This window comes from Clinocottus analis, unplaced genomic scaffold, assembly GCF_023055335.1.
Source record: "Clinocottus analis isolate CAN_PGR_092001 unplaced genomic scaffold, fCliAna1.0.p SCAF_25, whole genome shotgun sequence".
Taxonomy (NCBI): domain Eukaryota; kingdom Metazoa; phylum Chordata; class Actinopteri; order Perciformes; family Cottidae; genus Clinocottus; species Clinocottus analis.
In genome coordinates, this window is record NW_027175987.1 from 6,335,914 (window position 1) to 6,356,457 (window position 20,544).

Consider the following 20,544-nt stretch of genomic DNA (forward strand, 5'->3'; position numbering starts at 1 on the left):
TGACTGCCTGACAGGGTGCTTTAAAACAATGGGATGTCTCTTCCACCTTCTTTGCTTTAGTTAATTATTTTCGAATAAATTAAGATGTGCTTTAAAAAAGGAACCCTTTTATGAAACCAACAGAAACACAGACATTTGTGTTGATTGTGCCGTTGTTTCAATATACAAAACAGATGACCAGTATTTCTAATGTTTTTGATTTTTTTTTGCCTCTTAATTTTCAGCGAATGGCAACATTTAGTGTGAATGGAGGAAGGTGTAGTTGGTATGCACAATTCGAATATGCTTATGTTGCCACTGTTGATAACAACAGTATGCTTAGAATCCTTAATGCAACATATTTGTTGCTACTAAACCAATTAGCCATCAAACATCATACTCATTGTCATATGTCTCTCTCTTGCAAAACTGAACATTGATTGGATTCAAAAGATGATGCTAAATTAATGCAAATAATAAAGAATAGACAACAAAACGTACAGTAAAATCTACCCACAGACGATGCTCAAATGAAAACATCCTGTGGATTGTACTCTCTCACTTTAAAGGCAGGTGTTTTGATTACAGCGCCATGACCGGTCTCCTTACTCATCTCACGTTGAAAATGTTGCTATTGAACATATGTCGGAGTTTTGCAGAGTCATCCCATATTTTTATTTTTATTGTGATAGTTTGAGGAAGCATTTTTCAGCATAAGATTAATCATCAAATCACATTTTCTATTTTTCTATTGCTGGCTTAGCAGAAATAAAATATTTCTCAGCATTTCTCTGATTCCAGAGTCTTATCCACCGTTCACGACACATTGTAGTCTCCCACATCCCTCTGTTCCCTCTAATGTTTACAATAATAACATGTTGTGGTCCATATTAGCTGTTAGTCTAGACAAAGACCTGTTTTCAGCGTTGCGTTTTACCTGTTTGTCAGTTTTCGGGTATAAATGGCCGTGCTGCACCCTCCCTCCAGCAGATAATTCTACTTACCGAACATCTCGCTCACTGAGTCCCTCTGCCTCTCTGTTTCTCTGTTTCCAGCTCTATCATTCCCTTGCTCCCACATGTACCGCTCTCTTCTTTGTCTCTGATTATCTCTCTCACTTCGCATCTCCTCAGGAGCGTCGGCCATTAAATGCAAACCTGGTCATGCTGTCAGTCCCACGCACACACAGAAGAAACACAGCGGTGCACACAGAAAACGGAATAACTGTCTTCAGAGGAACAAGAAAACTATTTCACAGACTCCCCCTTTTTTTTGCTCATCTTTCATGGATATTTCTCAGTATTTGTGAGGATGATATTGGTGGTGGGTATTAAAACTGAGAGCTGTCAGAGCCTTTCCAGTTTTTAAATTGTGCCAAAGAATCTTCTTTCTTTTATGTGTTTATTCCTACCTCTTTTTTGAGCTCTCGTTGCAGGCGGTGCTTTTATCCCTGTCGCTGTCACTTATATTCTTTTTCTCGAGCATAACTTTTCAGAGTTTGCAGATCACCAAATCTCACACATCTACTGCGCTCAGAAGATCAAAGCACATTATGCATTGTGTTAGTGCTTGCAGGCCTGTGACAACGTTCTCCAGTTTTGATGTTGTTTTTACAACTGTTTTTTTAAAACCTGAAATCTTACTCTTGAGTTGAAAGTTTGGCAAATAAGACGGAAAGTCCACAAAAGGGAAGTCACCGTTAAATTGACAAGAAAAGTGTTTTTTTTGTCAATTCAAATCTTTTCCAACTTTAATTGGCCCTCTCTCCACAGCAGTCGGGGCGATTAATAAGATGATTGAGCTGGAAAGATGAGTTTTGGTGCTCCCAACAACAGACTGGACTCTGCCGTTGCTGTGAGAGCTGGAGCAGAAAATGGATAGTCATTTCCTTTTATGGCCACGAATGGCTGCTGTAGAGATTCAGTCTTGCTCTATAATTGAGACACCAGGGTATATTCTCTTTCTGGACAGACTCTAATGGTTAGTGCACTAAGGAGGATGATTGAAGAAAGCAACACACTTACAGTAGAGGCTGCGGTAAATCAGAAAAGATGGCTTTTTGGCCACCTTGTAGATTGCAGAGGGTTTACACTGTGCCGTGCTTTAGGTCCTCCCTCTCTCTCATCTCTGGTGAGAGCACTCTTCAGCAAAGTTAAATGGATGTAATTTTGAGGCAGAAGAGAGAACTATTTTAGCGGTAATGGAAAGAAAGCTTTGGACATGTTGTCATTGCCCTTGGAAATACAGTAAATGCACTCGTCAAGGCTTGCTGGTTGTTCGGATGCTCTTCACTGCATCACTCCCAGGTTTTGTATTCCGCTCATGAGAGGTGAGGAGCTGAGGCAGGAGCTTTCATTAAGACATCAGCTGGACTGCATATAAGCCGGCCTGCAGGTAACATGGACAAGGTCCCGCCATTTCTAAATCACAAAATACAATTCAGTTGTATTCAGTTTGTAATGCAGTCTTTTAACAAGAGTTAACATTTGAGGGATTTCATTATTATTAGTTGTAGTTTCCGTCAGTGAAATTGGAATTGCATTTTCAAGGTGTATTTCTTTCCTTTTAATGTCATTCTAAATCTACATCACAGATTTTGATATCACACATGCGACTCGATCACCTTCTCGCTCACCTTGTGCTGCTTAGCTGAGCTCTCTACTGCGTGCGTTTCACTGTGTGATTCTGAAATACGACTTGCGGTCTGGGTCTAGCTTAAGACGAGCAATCCACATCAATACAATGATATTCCTTGAGCATAATCTAATCAAAATATGTCCTACGACTAACTTTTTTTGTGGTTTGTCCCAGGGGTATCAAACTCATTTTAGTGAAGGGGCCACATGCTGCCCATTTTGATCTCAAGTGGGCCGGACCAGTAAAATCACAGCATAATAACGCATAAATAACGACAATGTTTCTCTATGTTTAAATCATTGGTAAAGGTTTTTAGATGATAAACTCTATTTTAAGGTCTTTCAACAATTAACTTGATTCATAAAGGCCAAAAATTCAGACATCAGCCCACTGTTTATCTGTCCGGGTTCCCCTCTGCAGACTCCTTCGCTTTGTGTCGCGTTTGTGACGTCACTTTGATGACGTGATCGATGTTTAACGACTTCTAACACAATAATATCAGTGCTCACATCAATTGTGACTGTGGATCAATGGTTTGCATGTCCGTCTTATCAGCAGAGAATCAGCGGTTTGAATCCCAGCTCTGCTAATTTTGGTAATTTTTTTTTTTCTTCTGTCGGACTGGACTCCCTGGCGGGCCGGATCCGGCCCGCGGGCCGTACGTTTGACACCTCTGGTTTATACAGTAGTATGTGAAATTTGCAGAGGGAATTATATATATATATATATATATATATATATATATATATATATATATATATATATATATTATATATATATTATATATATATTATATATATTATATATAGATAGATCTATATACATATATATAATATATATATATATACATATATATAATATATATATATATATATATTATATATATGAATTTGAAATGTTTTACATCCAAGAACATTAAGTTTTTATTTTCTGTCAAAATTGGAAGAAAATGTAGTCCCTGTTTCTGTTAACACTGCCTCACAATACGGTGACGCTACTTTGTACATTGAGCATTTATTACACAGCTTCTGTCAGGCTTGTATTTGGAAAACATTTGCTTCGAGCTTCACTTGTGACTTGGGGTGTCAGGCCTGGGCAGCTTGTTATGTGCTTTCATATATATTCATGTATGACAGCTGGCCGCCAACAGATTACTGGTCTTTCATGTGATTGTGCCAGAGGGGTTGAGTCTTTGTTGCCAACTATCCTGATATACTTGAACCGCAGGAATCCTACCCACCCATGACATGTCTTCTTCCCATGTAGTAGAATCTCAGAGGGACGGGGTGCCTATATGTCACTCCATGATAAGTGTTGGGAATTATACAGTAATTAGTTTGCCCATCCAAAACAAACCCTGACAGTGGGAGATGCCTGAGGAGTAAAGATACTGTGCCCACTGACTCCAAAAAACTACATCTTGAACTAACCCCTTGCCTCCCCAAAATGCACAGAAATTATTATTCAATGGTTTGTTTTACTTCACAAACATACAGACATCACAATATGGAGTTGCATGTAAGCTGCTATTCTTACTGTTGCTGAATCATTTTCCACTCCTCGTTTTCTAGGTATATAAGAAATAAAGTAAATTAGCTGGTACAAAAAAAAAAAATAATATTTTACCAATATCTTAACAATGTGCATCATGAGCTGTTCAGCTATTTGATGGTAAGACAATTGAAAATGTGTTAACTGTCAGCCATTTAGCTATACCATTTATACTAGTTTCATCTTTTACATCACTAATTTACTAAATTAGCCAAAGTCCATCTTGTTATTTATCAAAAAATAAATTCGATGGAATTTTCCTGAATGGTCATAATAAATACTGATATTACAATATTTGATATATATATATATATATATATATATATATATATATATATATATATATATATATATATATATATATATATATATATATTGCAGTAAATATTATTATACAAACCATTCAACTGCAGCAGTTTCCTTAAAGTCCCCTTTTTTAGCACATTAACCCATATATAACACCTAAAATGGTTTATAACAGTGTAATGTAATGTAAGCAGATGTAAGTGTTTATTACCGTACATGAATAAATGAAGAGTGATTAAAAGACATATAATGAAACTATATAAAACACAAACATATTACAATGACATGTTACATTGGAGAAATAATAATTGTTGATACATAATGTACATGTAAACACTTAAGGATGCAAACTGATTTGATGCTTTAAAAATGCTCAATAGTAGGACTGTAAGTAAAGTATCCATACAGCCAAATACAATTGGGATAAGTTGTAATATGCATAAAGGAAACACATAAGAGTGCATTACATATCAGAATGTGTTGAACCGCATCCAGTCCTCTCAGCTTGTGCCATCATTTGAACTTTAACTCCCACTTATAGCTCTTGCTTGGGAACGCCTGTCAGTCATCAGAGATGTGACTGCATTGACTCCTGATTTGCATTTCATCCAGCTTTGCCTGAAACAGAATTCAAGCTCCTCTCAATCCCAACAGCCCAGGCGCAAACAGCACAACAAAGTCTCCACTTTGTATGCAAGATCATACTGGAGAAGAAATGTGATAGCAAGACTTACTCGTGGTATTCTTCAGAGGCGTTAGTCCACAGAAATTTCGAAATGCATCTTGTTGACTTCCTGCACCTTTAAAACAGTGTTACATTGATTAAGTGGTTCCATATGGGCTGTCCTTATGGCATAATTAAGTCGCTGTCCACAAGTTTTGTCTACAGTCTTCTCAAATCCCACCTCAGACACCTTCCCCTCGTCTTTTCTTTAAATAATTTTCATACTTCTTTTGTTAAGTTTGATGTCTTCAAAGCCCTTAGAATTTGTTCTTTGCTCGGTGCAGCAGTGCTGCAGCAGTGTTGTTTTAACTCTGGCAGACAATTATCTCGAAGACGCCAGGAAAGAGAGCTGCTCTTCACGACAATTTGCCCCTAACCTTAAATCAGTCCACATTGCCCATCACCAACTAAATGGAACAAACACGCACACTAAATCATGCTGACACACACCCGAAAGCATTTTCTCTCTTTTCATTTCTCTTGTATTTATGCTATTAACACTGTGTTTTCTTGCACTTAAGTTCATCTAGCACACACACACTCACACACTGCTTCAATCACTGTCACAAGCCTCAAGAAAAACCTCTCAATCAGCCCAACGACAGATGACGGTGTCTGCAATAATCCACCTATTAAAAGCTGAGCATATGCATCGTATTTATCTCTGTTTACGGCTCCTCGCGAGTCTTCAAAATCTTTTTATTGACAAACCACACCTTTAAGACCTTGGAGGTTTTTAAACGCGGTTAGAAAAGGTCATGACATTCAGAAATGACATTCTCTTTGGGGAAATGGCTTGGATGTCTAGCTGTTAAATAAGGTTAGTTCTATCTGTTCGATTTCTGAGCCGTTTGGCGTCCTTGGCATTGCTTAAGTGTGGCCAGCTCTCTGTTAATACTCTTAGACTCTTAGTGCAAGTTGGAGCGGTTTTGCCATGTGTGATACACTCCCCTAGAGGCTCATACAATGTGCAGTAAATGCTCACACACACACACACACACACACACACACACATACTGTATAAGCACTTACAAGCTTATGAACATTGGGGGTGGTGTGTGCGTGTCTGTATGGATATGGATGTGTGCATTAGTGGTGGATGGCTGGAGGCATGTGACTGACAGTTAATGATACACTTCTTCACGCACACACTCATGCTCACGCACAAACACTATTATGCATCCTGCATAGCTCACTGCTATCTCAGTTCCCCGCTCCCCTCCTCAGCTCCTCGCAAGCAACAGAGGAATTGAAATGCAAGTGCTTAAGGGTAAAGCCTCGAAGACCCCAAAAAGAACCATTAACCCTTTAGTATTCCCTGGCCTCGCAGCTGACAAGTTCTTCAAGGCTTTTGACAAAGCTCCTCCCTCTTTACGTTCACTAATGATGAAGAAAGGTCAATGAACACGCTGAGAGATGCCTTTGGCAAAATAATCTCAGGCACACAATACACCAAGGCATTATAGGTCTCTGAAGTGATAAACGGACATTTTTTTAATTCAAGCCCCCCCTAACCCCCCCCCCCCCCCCGCTCCACACACACACACACACACACACACACCCTGCTAAATTACTGTAACATGTTTATAACGATCAATGGGATGAGCTCCTCGCACGCCAGAGTCCTGTCACCATTGACACTGTTAATTAGTACTGAAGAATCCCAGGCGCTTTTGTGGGAGCACATTTAAAAGGAGACGAGCCAATAAGACCATTTTGCTCGCAATTGTTATTCCTAATACCATCTAGCATGGGGAGATTTTGGTGATGGTGGGTGGCTCCCTGTGGGCCTCCAGCCACAGATCTATATCCAAACATGAAACAGCTAAAAGAGACTGGAAAGGGACCCACGTGTCTTTCACTTGAACAGTAAGCAATTCTTGGACAGATCAGAATCAGAGAGATATTCTCTACTTTCATAATTGTTCATTTGCTTTGCTTTTATATAGCTTTTTTGTTAACATTTGACTGATAGTTATAGGTTTTGAGATGACTAATAACCCTTTTCTTTGTTACAAGTTGGACTAAATCAGACAAAACCACCCCCAAAATCACCCCAAGACATTCTTGGGTGGTTTATTAATATAATTTGTATCCATTCCAACCAGCTCTCACCAAATGGTGTATGAATGATGCAACAATTTGTAACTTATTTCGAATGCACTAAGAACTAATGTATTGCTTTTAAAACCACAAAACTTTAGAAATGTGCTAACATCCTTAAATCGTTTCGACATATCCAGTTTTTTAGAAAATGTTTGATGAATAAGTCCAGTTAATTATTTTAACAACAACTGACAAGATTAAAAACATCAATAAATTGATCACTAAAAAGGTATTGTCTGACCTATTGTCTGTGTATCTAAAAACCCAATACATCTTATTCCTCTGTTCTCTAGAGCTCCATTGTTGTCCAAAACACATTAATGAGCTTTGTTGCACTGTGTAACGTGTGCACTAGAGTTTATTTTGAGTCAATCACCGAGACCATTCCTTGTGCCGTGAATACTCACCAGAGAACCAAAAGCGTTTGCCAAAAAGTGTATTGAGGAAACTATTGAGCCTTTTTAAGATTATATTTGTGAGCAACTTTTAGGGATTTATGTCTTCAGTAGGAACTAGTGGAGTTAGTGCTGTGTGTCAAGGGCTGGCTGGGAACACTATAAAAGATTGTGAGACACAAATACATGGTAGGATGTCGTCTTTTTGTGGGATTTGTCACCAGCCATACCATCGCCGTGGTGAACTGACACCTTGTTGTAAATGCAGATTGACTGATGCTGATTTCCATTTGAAATATTATTCAACTACATGGTAAATGTCGCTGAACTCTGTTAGACAGTTGTCATGAATCATACAAGGAAAGTGTGTTGAAATGTATTAGTAATTTGTTAGCTTCCACAATTTGTGGTCGCTTGTGGTCGGTCATGTTATTGCTTTGACATCCTATGTGTAGCTTGTGAAGACTTTTTTTAATAATATCCTTCCTTAGTGTTCTGACAATCGAAGTAATCATGATGATAAAGTGCAGATTCACTTTAATCTTGCTTCACTCCTTTCCTCACACGTTATGCAGAACAAATTAACAATGATAGAATAGCCCTGTGATTGGATTCTGGGTCTTAGTTACCGTTAAAACATTTTGTTTTAATTCCCGGTGAAACTTTGATCATTACTACTCGACAGATAGCATTATCTCCCTTATACGACTACTCTTTGAGCCTTTACATTATGCCTTAATTGCCTTTATTGGAATGAATGCAACATAATTGAACTGACATTTCCAGTACTCACGCTCAATGTCACGAGAGCATCGAGTCAACTTGATGATTAATACTGTGTGTGAATGTGAATCCATCTCCTCTGTTATAAACTACAAAGAGAGAATAGAGCACTACATGAAAAGTGGGAATTTCATCAGTAAGCAGCACTGCAAATGGCAGAGAAATTGATTTGGGGTCAATTTCCAGTAGTTTTACAAGCCTGTATGCAATCCATTTGGTTGATTTCAAAGTTGTGTGATAGTGATACTCGTTACAAGTAGATATGTCTCTACAACATTGTTTCCACACAAGAACCTGTGAAGCTGACATTAGCAGAGTATTTTAGCACATCATTATTTAGCATTAGCACTGCACAAGCTGGTGGTGGTTTGGAAACCAAAGTAAACCGCAGCCCCACTGCCGATTAGAAGGAAAAGGGCGCTTTACCAGACATATTGATATTTGCTGCTCCTGGTACCCAGGTGAGTTGAACCAGGAGTCAATCCACCGGTCCAATTTGTCAGTAAACGCAGACTTATTCCCCTCAGTAACTCCAGTCAATAATGTTTGACCTCATGTGAAAAACAGGAACACAAAGGCGCAGAGAGTGGTACTTACAGACTTGGGAGCTGCAGTCACCAAGCGCAGTCTTACATCAAAGGGAAAGAGCATGTGTCACCATCATCAGTTCGGGTATTTATGCAGCCATGAAAGTTGCATGTTGATAGTGTCAGTATTTGTCAGGGAGTATAAGCCTACAGAGGAAAGGCTGAAGTGGATTTTGGGGGTGAGGGTTATGTGAAGGAGAAGATAAGAGTTATGGGCCTTCTTTTAGTATCTGACACATTTCAGTGACAGGTAATATTGTCTGCCTTTTATTCATACAACCCTAACATCCAGTCATTGTACAGAGTGCACACGACTCAGTACTTCCAAATAAATGGTCTAAAGCCTGGAACACACTCAAATTGGATGTACGCCACACTTAACTTTCAAATGCACCCATTGTTGTTATTTGGCAGCATTTTGTGCTGCATCAAACCACCTTGATTTGTCTATTCTTTGATTTTTTTTTGAAAGCATTTAGCCAAAAGTAGCCAGACCTGTGCCGCTGAGCTTAGTCACACTTTGGAGTATTGCCGAAGCAAAGCAATGCAAAGTCAGTTATTGTACAATTCTGGAGTTTTCCATGTTTTGTGACTCTATGCCGTTTTCTAATAATGTTTTTACTCAACTACATTTTTCTGACAGCTATAGTTCCTTGTTAGTTTTATTTAATAAAAACAATTAAATACAACCTCAAACCTCTTTAGCTTCACCCTTTTTAAGAAAGCAGTCTGGTCTGGATTAAACTACCTAACAGAGTTTTCGGAGGTCGTAAGATCAAAATACTGCTTACATGGTGAAACCACTGAAATGATTCAATTTAAACCTGATGTCTCTCACTGGTAATCTGTTTGCATCAGAAGACCATTTTACCTTTAATACTTCATGCACATTTTTACAAAAACACATAGAATAAATTTCATCTTCCACCACTGTACATGCACTACTTTTTTTGTGTTTGTATAACTGTACAAGGAAGACCTACCCATCGTGGTTCAAATAATTTCTTCAGTGAGCTGGATCCTTCATGTTTTATTCCTCCATCTGCAGTGATCCCACAGACAAAGACGTCAGAAGAAAAGCGTCAACGGGACACGTCAAATTCACTCTTAATGTCTGCCTTAGATACGTTATCCAGATTAAATGCTTCTGACATAAGTGACTTATTTTTTAGCCGTTTTATTGCACCCCATCTCCAGGACTGCAGACAGAGGCTATTAGGAATTAATTAACAGCAGCACAATTAGTCTTCTGGTTTCAGTATAAAAAGGGATTCATTCTCATTCTAGAATGCAATCTCCCAAAGCTACAGGCTTCAAGAGGGTCATTTAATTAAGAAGCATTATGGCGCCATTTGGTGAACTGTTTGGTTTTGTTTTATATTGTCCGCGGCATATATTGTGACAGGAGATGCTGGAAGGTTGTGAATGTTTACATCCAGTTCTTATACCTTGAAATGTTAAACACTTAACAGATTTACAGTGTGTGTATTGGAAAAGAGCGTGTGTGTGTCTGACAGAGAGAGAGAGAGAGAAAGAGAGAGAGAGAGAGAGAGAGAGAGAGAGAGAGAGAGAGAGAGAGAGAGAGAGGGAGAGAGAGAGAGAGAGAGAGAGAGAGAGAGAGAGAGGGAGAGAGATGCAGTGCAGGGCCTTGTCTGACCCTGAGTCTCAAACTGCTGTATAAAATGCTCTGCTGGATCAATGGTGCTCGCTTCAGGACTCCATAGCTTTTATCACAACCTCCCACAGGCAGTGAGCAACAAGGTGGGGAGTAGCGGCTGGAGTGCGTTCACCGCCTCGGGTTTTGTCTTGGCGTAATAAAGGAATATTTCATGTGTGACACTCACACAGCCTATGGAAGTACACTATCTAAAGCAGACTTTGAGCTAGCAATAATTAACGTAAACATATGGCGTGTGCCTCCATTGAATTGTGCCTCTTCTCCTCACAGCCTCCAGTCTTATGCAGCACCTCAGCTAGAAATAATACACTGCACATGCTAATCACTCGGCAATTGATTTGGCCCTTTTTGGTCGAACAATTTCTGTAAACCACTGAATTGATCTGAGAGAAATCAATTAACAGCTCAGGGTAGGTAAATATGTAACAAGAAATATGGATTGCTTTGTATACAGTTTGACCATCTGAGCAAATTGTGGCTGCCCCTCGTGTGCTTCTACAGAGACACTAAGCGTGAGCAAATTCCAGTCAGATTAGACTAGCCCCAGGTGAACCGTGATAACCAGGCAGTCTGCTGTGATAAAGTTATCTTATATCCATCAAGAAGAAAATGCACTTAACCCCTCAACATTCAGGCATGCTGTGTTATCAGCACCATAATGGAAATTGATAAAAGGGAGCTGTCTTATCATAATCCTACATACATAGCAGTGAATTGCTATTTTAGGACGCTACAGGCGAAGGAGAGGGGCGGAACGGAAAGGGCAGGAAGAGAGGGTAGCCTACTGGTTGGAGATCAGATGCTATCAGGCTGTATTGATGGAGCAGCTCATGGAAATGCGAGTAGCGTCGGTTTGCCGTAAGAAGTGTCTCATAACCGGCCAGACTGTCGCTGTCATCACAGGGCTGCAGAAGCTAAGCAGTGGCTGACTGAGCAAATTCTTTGGGTCTGCAGCAAGACCCGCACAGAAATAAAACCCTGATAAGCATTAAAAAGTGAGAGAGAGAGACGGGGGCATGGGGAGTTATTAGAGATAGTGGGGGGAGGGAGAGAGAGACCCAAATATGAAAGGGAGATTATTATAGAGACAGAGAGGAAGAAAGAGGGAGAGAAAGGAAAAGTGGAGCTGCATGAATTTGCTACATGCTGACTCCATTTGTTTGCGTCCCTGTGCATTTTATTAAGCCTCTAACATTAAACAGATTTAACGGGAGCAGCCAAAGTCGTGGAGTAATTATGCTTTTGGAAATGCTGTAATTAAAAACGCTCGCTTAAAGTATCAATCCACACTGTACAGCATTTCTTTGTTTATTCTCAGAATGTGCTGATGTGGATTTACCCTCTAAATTTAGAAAAGACCAGAAGTTAAAAAAGGGAAAATTCATAAAACATTTGAAAAATGGAGATCCATCCATCAGGCGTGCATATAAAGTACATCATTTGCAAGCTCATTGATTCCCAGCATAAAGTATGCCCTTGAATTGAAAGGTGCAATAAACATACATGTAGGTCACTCTCAATTTGTTGCCGGACTCATAACATCACTATTCAGTTCGAATAAAAGGAAGACACACAGCACACGTTCTGCTCGAGGGGGAGGGAAAAGAGAGACTGTTCAAGTGAGAAGTCGATCAATAATAAAAAAGAACAGTATCTGTGGGGAGAATGTCGGAAATGTCTCCTCTTTTGGGATTCCTTCCACCAGCTCACACTGTGCTGAGGGCTCTCTTATGTGTCCAGATATCCCACAGAGGCGTTGATTAAGTCAAGCTGAAGGCCAAAGCCTGCCTGCAATCGAGAGCCCCCAGCTCACTCAGCAAGCTATCAGGTGACCCGTCTCTCTCACGCATTCACTCTCCAGTTAGATACGGATGCTGAGAGGAGCTATTAGCGGCCGGGCTCCAGCCCTAAAAAGCATTCTGCTGGGTGTTGATAACCGGCAGGTACCAGGATGTGGAGCAAAGAAGGTTAGAAGGGAGCGGGTGGGGGTGAGGATATGGCAGCACTGGGAGGCGGAGGACGGTAAATGATCTCTGAAGGCCATCCTATTAATGGAGGCTTTTCATTACTCGCGCTAATGCAAATGATTGGTCGGGCTAATGAGCTCGAAGGTCCGTGTGAACGAGGACTCTGTGGAGCAGCAGTATGTGATGATCATAGCGAGAGGCGAAGGTGATGAGTTTTGAACATCATATCTGGCCATGACGAACATTTTGCTTGTACAAGAGCAGAAGGAATAGAAGAGAGAAATGGATGAATGAGCTGATGGGTCAGCAAGTCAATTGTGCAGCAACTCAATATGGCGGGCTGCTACAGGCAAGAGGGTACAAGATGAGTGGCGCCGGGTATGAGCGCATTTCACTGTCAGTGGATTGAAGTGAGGTAAAGCATGGAAAATGTCTTGATCACCTTCTCTAAAATGTGTGCACACTCTTGGTGCAGGCCTTTAAAAGGCGGTGGAGCGCAGAATAGTCTTTGAAGGTGTGGCATCCCCTCATCTATGCTGTCATGAGCATTGTATTATATTTCATTCATACTCTACCAAACATCCAGCGTTGTTCACCTGCTTTAAGTTTGTGCTGTACTGTGTTAAAAACACCCTCGGTGGTTGATGTGAACCTTGCATGTAGAGGGATTTTGCCCGATTTACAGCATGGTATGTACAGGATCAGTTCTGGCTCAGGAGTGTCTCATGTGGGCTCTCCCAAGGAGAGCTGGGGGGGAGAGGGAAGACCTAAGGCCTCTGATTGATGGTCAAGGACACTGAACCCCATCCCCCTGCTTCAGAGCCCATCTCTGAAGCTTTGTCCCCTGGGGGATTGGGATGCTGCCCAGCTGGCTGCCGACCTGCATTGTGACAGGATACAAGCAACTCAAGGGACGTATCATCAGCTAAAACAACACATGGATGTCTTAATCTAACTCCAAAACATGGCAGATTCTGTTTTACTTTTCTTTTTCTCACATTTTCTGGTGTCCGTTGCAGAACATGTATCAAACACACGACTGAGATTTTCTGAATGGAGCTCAAACCTTACAAAACCCCAGCATGTGTCACAGCTAAAGGGTTGACAAGAGGCTGGGAAAGGAGCGCCCGCTATTACCGGGTGAATGATGATGTTCCAGTGAATTACGGTGCAGTGCATAACACTCGAGATGGCACTCAAAACAAACCCAGCATTGAGTGTCACTGTTGCATATTTCAGTATGATTCATTATCTGTGTCAACAGTGACCGAGGTTCAGGGCCTTAGCGTTTGTTGTGCATATGATATGTGGGTGACAAAACTGCTGTCGATGGAGATTTGGGTGAGAAGGGGGAGGGAAGAAGGACACAAGAGAGAGAGGGAGGGTGGCTCACACCCTCGGCATGCTATTTAAAGCTGGTGGCTTCAGGCCAGAATCAGAGGAGAGAACCAGGGATTGTTATTTTCATATGACTCTGGCTAGAGCTTGGGAGGCTTTAGTTTTTCATTTCAATTCAGTTGCAAAACAGTAATTGAAGCGTATCGCTTTCATCTCCACTTATCTCCTCCACTCCTCTCTCCCTTTGGAGCGCTGCTTGTCTTCCTGGCGTCTGCGCATCTTGACACTGTTGGTTTCTCTATGATATATTGTCTGGGATTCTGGTACTTCATTGCAGTGCCGTGCTGATGTACATGGCAATTAAATTCAAACCTGAAAGAGGTAGAGCTCAGTCAGAGCCCCCTCTTCCTCTTCCTCTTCCTCTCTCTCTCTCTCCTGTCCGCCGCTGCTGCCGCTTCGCTCTCGCACCCCTTTCAATCATTGTCTTCTTCCCCGAGCTCGCTCTTCCTTTTGATTCCCCGTTCTTCTCCCCCCGTATCTGTCTTTAATTTGCGCTCGCTTTCTCTCAGTCTCTTTCCTCTTTCTATTCCCTTCATGTTAATAAGCAGAGTAATGGTGTTGCAGGCAGTTCCTGGTTGGGGAGTTAATTAAAATGGCAAGTTACAACCCACACAGTCAAAACAATAGAAGCCGCTGCTTTTTTCGCAGTGACACAGGGAGATATTAAACAAGCCCAAAATCAAACACTGTGATGAGGCAGGAACCAAGTGACACGGACGATCCCCCAAGCTCACTTAACACTTCCCCTCCTGAAGCACCGAGGGGTTTATTGTGACGCTCTCCGGCACAGTCAACAATTCATAGCAGATATCTAATAATTGCCTGCGAAGCTCCCGGATCTGCTGCAGTTGTGTTAAAGATATTAATGCGATTACTGATCCAGAAACAACACTGACACGAAGGAGAGGAAATAGTGACATCTGCCTAGTCCACACCCATCACCACACACACACACACACACAACCTAAATGCATTGTGCTAGCGTGGCTAGCACAATGCAGCGCATTTAGTCTCCGGCATCAGTGGGCCGGCTGAGCAGGACAGGAGTTGTTGCTATGGTTACCATTTCTCGGCTCGCTCTCACAGCCCAGGAAAACTGTGTCATTATCCTGTACTTTGGATAGGACGAGAGAGAGAATAAGAGAAAGGGAGGGATACAAAGAGAGAGAGAGAGAGAGAGGTAGAGAGGGGAGACAAAGATAGAAAAGGCCAGCCATGCATCCAACACACACATCATCAACATTTGCACCCGTTTGTGCTCCTCTTTTCACCGTTTTTTGTTGTTGTTTTCCCCCTGTTCCATCTGTCAGCAGAGCTGTAGTTTTCACTCTAATAGGTAAACACCTTCCGCACCAACATAAAGCTTGAACATGTCAGGTAAAAGCTGCCGTGTCAGGTAATAACGGCATGTATGTGTCCTGCCCCCCCCCCCTCTCCCCCTCCATCTCTATGTGAAAATGGTCTCCCACAAGCTATTATGTCGGGATCAATCTCTTGCATCATTGTGTTTATTTTTACACGGCGACAGCCGTACGGTACGCCACTCTAATGACGACCGCCCAATTGAATAAATACCCGAGACACAACAACAACAACACAGTGGGATAGCAATCCTCAGCCTGTAACGCTGAGTAAAAATACTTAATACTGTATGTTCATGATTGCATCTGTGTGTGTGCACAGTATGTGTTTGTGGTTATTCGTGTTGTCCGCTTGTGAGGTCCACATCAGAGGAGTTACATTGTGAACTAATTATATGGCCGTGTAAAGAGAGGCACCCTGCTGATATGGGCCGTGCACCACATGATTTCCCCTGGTAGAGCAGAGCCTGTTCGCACCGCCGTGTGTGTGTGTGCGTGTGTGTGCGTGTGTGTTTGTGTGTTTGCTGAGGTAGAACATGTTTTGTAACCTGTGAGGTGTGCTTTATTGAGCTACTAAAAGAGTGTGTCTGTGTCCAGGAGGCTGAGTAGCCGCCCTCAGCTTCTCGGGCCGCCAGACGCAGCTCTCCAGAGATGCCCGTTCATATTACTGAGGCGATATAGTCAGAGAAACCGGCCAAAACAAACGCCGCCTCCGACAGGAATGAGAAGAATAAAAAAACTTTTTCATCCTCATATATTCTCATCTCTCCACTGATGGCTTTTCTTGTAGCACTAATATGAAAGAGGGAACTTGTTTTGACACCAGCTGAAAAAAGATGAGATGGCAAAACAATGTTTTAGAATATTACGATCTGAGGTAACAAAGCTCTGGGGTTAATTAACCGTTTGACCGTGAACCAACAACAAGTATTTTGACCAGTTAATTAATGCAAAAAAGAAGTCAGTGGAGCGTCTTGACAGGAGAACAAGGAGCTCGTCCACCTTAAAAGTCAGTCCACCTTAAGTGAGTGCTAACTTTGGGGCTAACCCTCTTGACTTCAATCAGCAGGTGGCAAGCAAGACACAGCAGCTTGGCTTAGGAGTTGTAGCATTTATTTACCGTCAAATAAAGTGTACACACACACACACTGCACTGCTGCCTTCGTCCTCATCATCCTCGCAGCAACATAAGGGCTTTCCCTCTTGCCCAAACACTTGCTAACGTTTTGCCGGGCTGCGATGCACCAGGCAGACAAGCAGCTGGCAACCTCAAAGAGCAAAGCGGCTGCATGTGTCCACAACAACGCACGCAGCATCGATGGCTGCTAACTCTTCCACTGGGGTTTACTGGGGACTCGGTTGCCTTGTGTGTGTGTGTGTGTGTGCGTGTGCATGTGCGTGTGTACACTGCAGCTGGTGGTGAATGATGGATTTAACCTGTTATCAGGCAGCTCGTGAGGCACTTCAGCCACAGCATCTCTGCATGCAATCGTGTCAGTTTGCAGTTAATGGCCAGGTAGTTAGGGTCTGCTATCGGTCAGAATTATTATTTTTGTATTAACATTAAGCGCTGGACTTTGCTTTAGTTGCATTAATGCTGTTTCTGAACTCCACTCTGTTTCAGAGATAATATTATCCTTTCTACTTCAAAAGATATGTCAAATGGTGAAAATGCAATCACGTCTAATCAGAGCTTCTCTTGTTTCCCGCCCACAGCGCCCAACACTGCACCCTATGGGAGCACAGGAAGCGCACGCGTCCCGCTGGCCTGCCAGTACCTGGTCCTGGCGCTCTCCTCCTTCATCAGCGTGTACTAGCAGAGGGTCCAGACACAATGACTGTCGAGTGCATTTATGAATCCTTTTTGACATTGCTGAAGGCTGGAATCCAATCTGGTACAGTTTGTTGAAAAGCCGTGACGGGGGAAATAATCAGCGTTACTTTGTGTGGGGAAACGTTCTTTTTATTTTATTTTATTTTTTGGGTGGAATTTCTGTCATGTAAATACTATGATGTTTTTTATTATCATTATTATTATTATTTCCTCTCTTTTCTGATTGATTGACCACCTTGTAAATCAGTGCTCGCCCCGCCCCACCTTCAATCATATCACCCCCACCGCCCCTCCTGCCCCAACTCCCTAAATGAGTTACTTTCATGCTTCTCTCTTTGGGAGCCAATGGCGCAAAATTGACATTTCCATCCGTTTTTGTACATGGCAAAAAAAAACAAAAAAAAAAGCAATTGTGCCAAGTCTCTCAGTACACAGAATTAACATACCAATGTTGTATTGAATGTATTATGGGTTGTTGAACAAAGGAAAGACATTTAGATTCCTAACAATACAAATTCAGATTATGGAGTGTGCTTATAAAATAGAGAAAAAGAAGAAAAAAACTGAAAAAAATCTAAAGAATATAATTGCAGAGTTTTTTCGGGACCTGTATTGTCATGATTACTCAATAGATGGATGAACAGTGTTGAAGGTGTGCTTTGTTGTATTCTGAAATGGGTCCTTCAGTTACTATGCCTGCCGAACAGATTTGATCAGGCAGCCGTCAAAGTAGCAAAGTATACTGTATTGTATCTTTATATTTTAATATAGTGTAGGCTTTTGTTTTGAAGTGGGACCAGCTTTTCTCATTTGACCAAGAACATTAACACAGTTCATGACTTTGTACAGTAAGAAGGGAGGAACATCGCTGCCCTATGTTTACATTTTTCTTGAAAATATAAATACTACAGTATATATACTCCACAGTTTTTTCTCCCGGAGAGTCCACATCCGTGAATGTCACAACAAAAAAGTTAGAGCTGAGAAGAAAAAGCAGAGCCCAAGTTCAACTGTTGTAAGCTTTCCTCCTAAAGAGGCACTTCTTTTCACCACGCCGCCTCCAATGGGCGTGCCGGCGGAGCGTTTTGCTTCTGAATTTGTTGTGAACCTCCCCGATCGTCAACCGGCTGAGAACCTACAGCGGCACACTGTAGGTCGCTTCAAGTTTTTGGCTTCAACTTTTGGCACAAAAGTGAAATAATGGACTCTGGGAAAGCAGCTTTCTGCAGCACGGTACTATATTCTATTTCTCTGCTTTAAAATAATTCAATACTTAAATATATTACAGTCTCTTTTACAGTACATATATTTACTTCATTGCACTAGTTAACAAATAAAGGACATCCAGAGAGCCGAAGTTCATTGACTTAAGATTTCTGGCAACTACACCACCATGAAGGATGTAGAAAAAGTACAAATAATAAAACCTGCTTTGCCTCCAATCTGAGTCCTACTCATGTAAATTATGAACAACAGAATACACAATGAAGCTTATGAACATCTTTACAAACATGGCCCACAGTGCAAACAGCTCCTCCAAGATGAAAGTTATTTTTTATTCAATACAGCTGATCAGTATCCACAAGGTCAGTGAATGTCCAGCAGAGAATAAATTAAACCATGAGGTCGTTTAATAGGAGAAAATGTGGCTTTTTATTCACCGAAATCAACCATATCGAGGCTTAAAAAATAAATAAAAAATGATCGCAAAGGTTTTGCTTCATGACATGGCATATTCATCCTCCAGTATCTTCAATCCATGGTGTAAACAGAGATACTGTACAGTAATGCCTTAATAGTACCATAGACATGAAATGAACCTCCTTTTAGAAGGACACTTCCAGAAGCTCTCAATGAGATACGACTCATTTGTTTGACATATTACTGCTTATTAAATGTGTTTAAACCAGTCGCTGACAAATTTTCTAATTTGGCATCACACTCAGTGAAAAAAACTAAATTTCTCCACTCGTGGCTCCTGCAGGTATTTTCAAATAAGCCAGTTGCATCTGATAAAAATGCAGTATTTGTCGTCCAGGTTGACATGTTTGCAGGGCTTTGTTTGGATTTGGATGGTGTTTTATTTTGCCCCCGCGATCGAGGGACTAACCGTTAGTTCACGCAGTATTTTCACTTGAACTTGTAACTGCAAACCTGTAGAGAAATAGCCATCGCAGTTAAAAGACTTAAAGCACAAACACTGTTATTACTTTTTTCGTTTTGTGGTGATTTGTTTTAAGGTCTGCTCAACATTTTTTTTATTTTATTATTTGTACTGAAATTGTTATCAGCTTGTTTTACAAATTATGAAAATACTGCACCATATGATCTTGTTTAAATGTTAAGCTATAATGAAAATGGGTCAGAAGTATATTTATTCTCTTCCTTTATGAAAACAATGTATAAAAAATTACATTTGAAACATGTAACACTGGATATGTGACATTTATTTGAATGAGGTACAGTATGGCATAGTTTATAATGTTGTCGGGTTCATTTAGGTGCCATTACTGTTGTTGATTTTTTGTCAGACGAGTACATTAAAAAGAACAATGTTTGCAATCAAATTACCTACTTTTTGAAACAGAGAGTAACAGTATTATAGAACAGAATCAATGTGTGTATATTTGGAGAACATAGGATACCTTTTGATCTTTAGAGCCAGTGTGTAGTCATAGTTTTCACACACTTGCGTGTTTGACGATGTGCAGAAAGTATGGTTGTGCTGCATGTCAAAGTTAACCTGTGGTTTTAAGGTGGCCATTTTACAGATATTCATACTTTTTATGAACGGAAGCAGTTTTTTCCAAAACATTTGGTTTCCTATACCTGGTCTAAAAATACATACCTCTCACAGAAGAGCCGGCTGTGTTTGTTTGTGATTTATTTTAATCAACTTTTGTTGAAAAATCAACTGCTATTCAGAGTCATATTGATTATTGTGGCACATGGTGGAGTTATGGTGGTTGCTTGAAGCAGTCAAGACCATGCTAGTGTTCATACATATGAAATGTACTGGATGTTGATTATATTTTGGGAATAATGGTATTTACAAGTTCCTTTTATCGAATCACTATTATTTGCAATAAAAGTCTTCATGTTACAATATAAACCCACATCTGAGTTAATGAGCACTCAAAGGGGTTGTCGTCACCAAAATGTCCTTAAATTAGAATTCAAACCATCTCGTAACTTGACTGCCCTAAAATCAAGATGTTCTCCAGATCAATGCTGTTAG

General features: G+C 40.9%; 1 protein-coding gene across 2 annotated transcripts in view; it reads left to right on the plus strand.

Annotated features, from left to right (window-relative positions):
• Nucleotides 1-20,165, plus strand: part of negr1 (neuronal growth regulator 1) — a 138,010-nt gene extending 117,845 nt beyond the window's left edge. For both annotated transcript variants that reach the window (XM_068591272.1, XM_068591273.1), the window contains one exon: nucleotides 17,189-20,165. In XM_068591272.1, coding sequence (XP_068447373.1) covers nucleotides 17,189-17,289 — 101 coding nt within the window. In that variant the 3' untranslated portion in view covers nucleotides 17,290-20,165. The remainder of the gene's footprint in view (nucleotides 1-17,188) is intronic.
• Nucleotides 20,166-20,544: the final 379 nt, after the last annotated feature.